The sequence below is a fragment of the Etheostoma spectabile genome, chromosome 3 (assembly GCF_008692095.1).
Source record: "Etheostoma spectabile isolate EspeVRDwgs_2016 chromosome 3, UIUC_Espe_1.0, whole genome shotgun sequence".
NCBI lineage: Eukaryota > Metazoa > Chordata > Actinopteri > Perciformes > Percidae > Etheostoma > Etheostoma spectabile.
In genome coordinates, this window is record NC_045735.1 from 10,652,602 (window position 1) to 10,654,974 (window position 2,373).

The following is a 2,373-nucleotide window of genomic DNA, read 5'->3' on the forward strand; positions in this document are numbered from 1 at the left end:
ATTACCTCTTAATTACCACTGTCTCTATGTTGTATAATCTATGAGAGTGAATGCAGGTTAAGGATGCCAGTCCAGGTCATTGAGGCTAAAGAGAATGGGACTGAAATAACTGAGATGAGAAAATATGGAGCAACTAAATTTAAATTACAAGAAAAATACCTCTAAAACAATAGAAAATACCTAATGTAGCCAATGCCGTTTTTAAGGCATTGTAATATCTGAAATATGTCACTGAATCAAAGATGTTTTTCATTTTCAGATTTTTCCAAACATGAATGTTTAACATTCCTCAGCATCATGCGGCATGCAGCACAGGGGCAGCAGGCAGCGAGGTGGAGAAGGATAATAAAAAATAAAAAAAATTGAGTCCTGATTGGAAAATGAGGTGACTAACAATATATAATTTCCAAAACAAAACAAATAGCTAATGCAGATGTTTACCAGCTGGAAGCCCCATTACTTTTACATTTTAAGACAAAATATTACTATTTTCATTATCTTATCCTGTTAATTCAGCGACCACAAAACCATTAAACTATCTGCTAAGTTTCATAATGTCATACAATTGCAGCATCTTTATTTTTACACTATGCAGCCTGCCCTGATATGATTTTAGGTTATTGTTACCTGTCTACTTGATATCCATTACAGCTTCTTTCACCAGTGAGCTATATCAGTCTTGTTAATGTTGTAGTCTACTCTTTGCTTCATGCTTACATTGTGGCTTTCAGTCGTTTAAGGATAATACAATCCCGCTATTTTACTACTCTCCCAGAAATAACCGTACCCTGAAGGAGTCCGTTTAGTTCCAAGCCAAGTTGGGGAGATGGGTGAGGTCGACGCGTCACTGTAATTAATCAAGGGGGATGGGACAACGTTACGCCCAGCACCCCACCAGCCTCTTACGTCCAATGAAGGCTGAGATTGGATTTGCAAAGACCGAGGAGGACTCCCACTTTTCTTTCCGTCGCTGGTCGCAGAGGGCGGGGCTCCGTGTCTGCGTTTGACAGCTGCGAAATAGAAAATGTATAGCGCATAGATGGTCAGGGACACCATGCTGCTCCAAGGCAACCAGACTACCACAGGGAATGGGATGCAGCATGGATCTTTATAGCCTGCGAATGCCCTCGTAAATCTGGGCCAATTGGAGAACACCAAATTAGGGAAATCATTTGCTTTTATAGTGCATGTAAGTCTGGGATTTTGGGGGGGTCATGCATCGTGCATTGTCGTTCCCGGTGACTGTGGAGCGCAGTCGGACCAAGGAGCGTCTGGAGGCGAGTTTGGCCGGGCTGTGTGAGCTGGAGCTCCGCAAGCAGAGGCAGGAGTGCCTGGTGCTGGGGGCGCTGGCTCTCGGAGACCCTCAGCTCCAAGACTGCTCCAGAGGAGAGCTGGCGTGTTTCAGCAGCTGGGGGCAGGAAAACTTGACACTGAGGCGTCAGCTGGTAAGAAGTTTGAGTGTATTTTACTGCATGTTTGGATTCCAGCAGATCTCACACCATTACCCCCACCCTGTTTTGAAACACCAATTTACACCATCTACCATTCCTACGTAGTGTTGAATAATAGCCTTTACATCGTAGCTCTTCTTCATTGTAATCCGCTTGGCCGTTGCATGGACTCTTGGTTTGGAGCTGCGCCTTTTGTGTAGAGGTGACCTCTGTCTGCAAAAAAAAGTTACTCAACTTGATTAATAGGGTCTCCGTTTAAAGGATGTAATGCGTTTCTGGGCTTTGGCCTGAGATTTATGCCTGGGTAACGAAATCAGGGGGTGGAGCACCCGCCGTTTGTAGCACAGACCGACTATTTAATGGCCCATTGTTCCCTCATCATGGACTTTTGTAGGTTTTACTACTTAACAAGCGCGTATTTGTGCTCTCTGCAGAACCTAACGCAAATAATTTTTCTTTCAGCTTGTATGCTGCTGTTGCAGAAAACGTTTTTTTTATGCCGTAATTATCTTCCATATGATTCATGAGATGGATTTTCTTGTTGAGATCGAGCGAAGTTGCGACAAACATGTTTCCAGAATTAACATGAGAATACAAAACTGGGTTACCCCAAAAAAACAAGAAAAATACAACTTTTAGGGACAGCAACACAACAGCGTCTCCCACAGAAAGTTTAACGCACCACTGAGCCCGACACTGTACACTCTGTGTTTTCAAGGACTGTAACCTATTTTTATTTTTTATTTCTGTGTCCCGTTATGCTGCTTGAGTTTAATTTTTGACTCTGGGAGTTTTGTTTCTGTTTTGGCAGCAAGCTGTCTCTACGTTGGTAGGCTACACTAAGAAGCCATTATTAAAGAGGGTGAAACAGAAATTAAATCAGCCGCCTCCTCCTCTTCACACCTCCTTCTCTCCTCTCCCC

The 2,373-nt window shown here is 43.3% G+C and overlaps 1 protein-coding gene across 1 annotated transcript in view; it reads left to right on the top strand.

The window, feature by feature from the left end:
* Positions 1 to 941: 941 nt before the first annotated feature.
* The window catches only part of LOC116687111 (dapper homolog 3), a 9,858-nt gene continuing 8,426 nt past the window's right edge, over positions 942 to 2,373 (top strand). Inside the window, exon 1 of the mRNA XM_032512244.1 lies at positions 942 to 1,445. Within this exon, the coding sequence (XP_032368135.1) occupies positions 1,215 to 1,445 (231 nt within the window). The 5' untranslated portion in view covers positions 942 to 1,214. The remainder of the gene's footprint in view (positions 1,446 to 2,373) is intronic.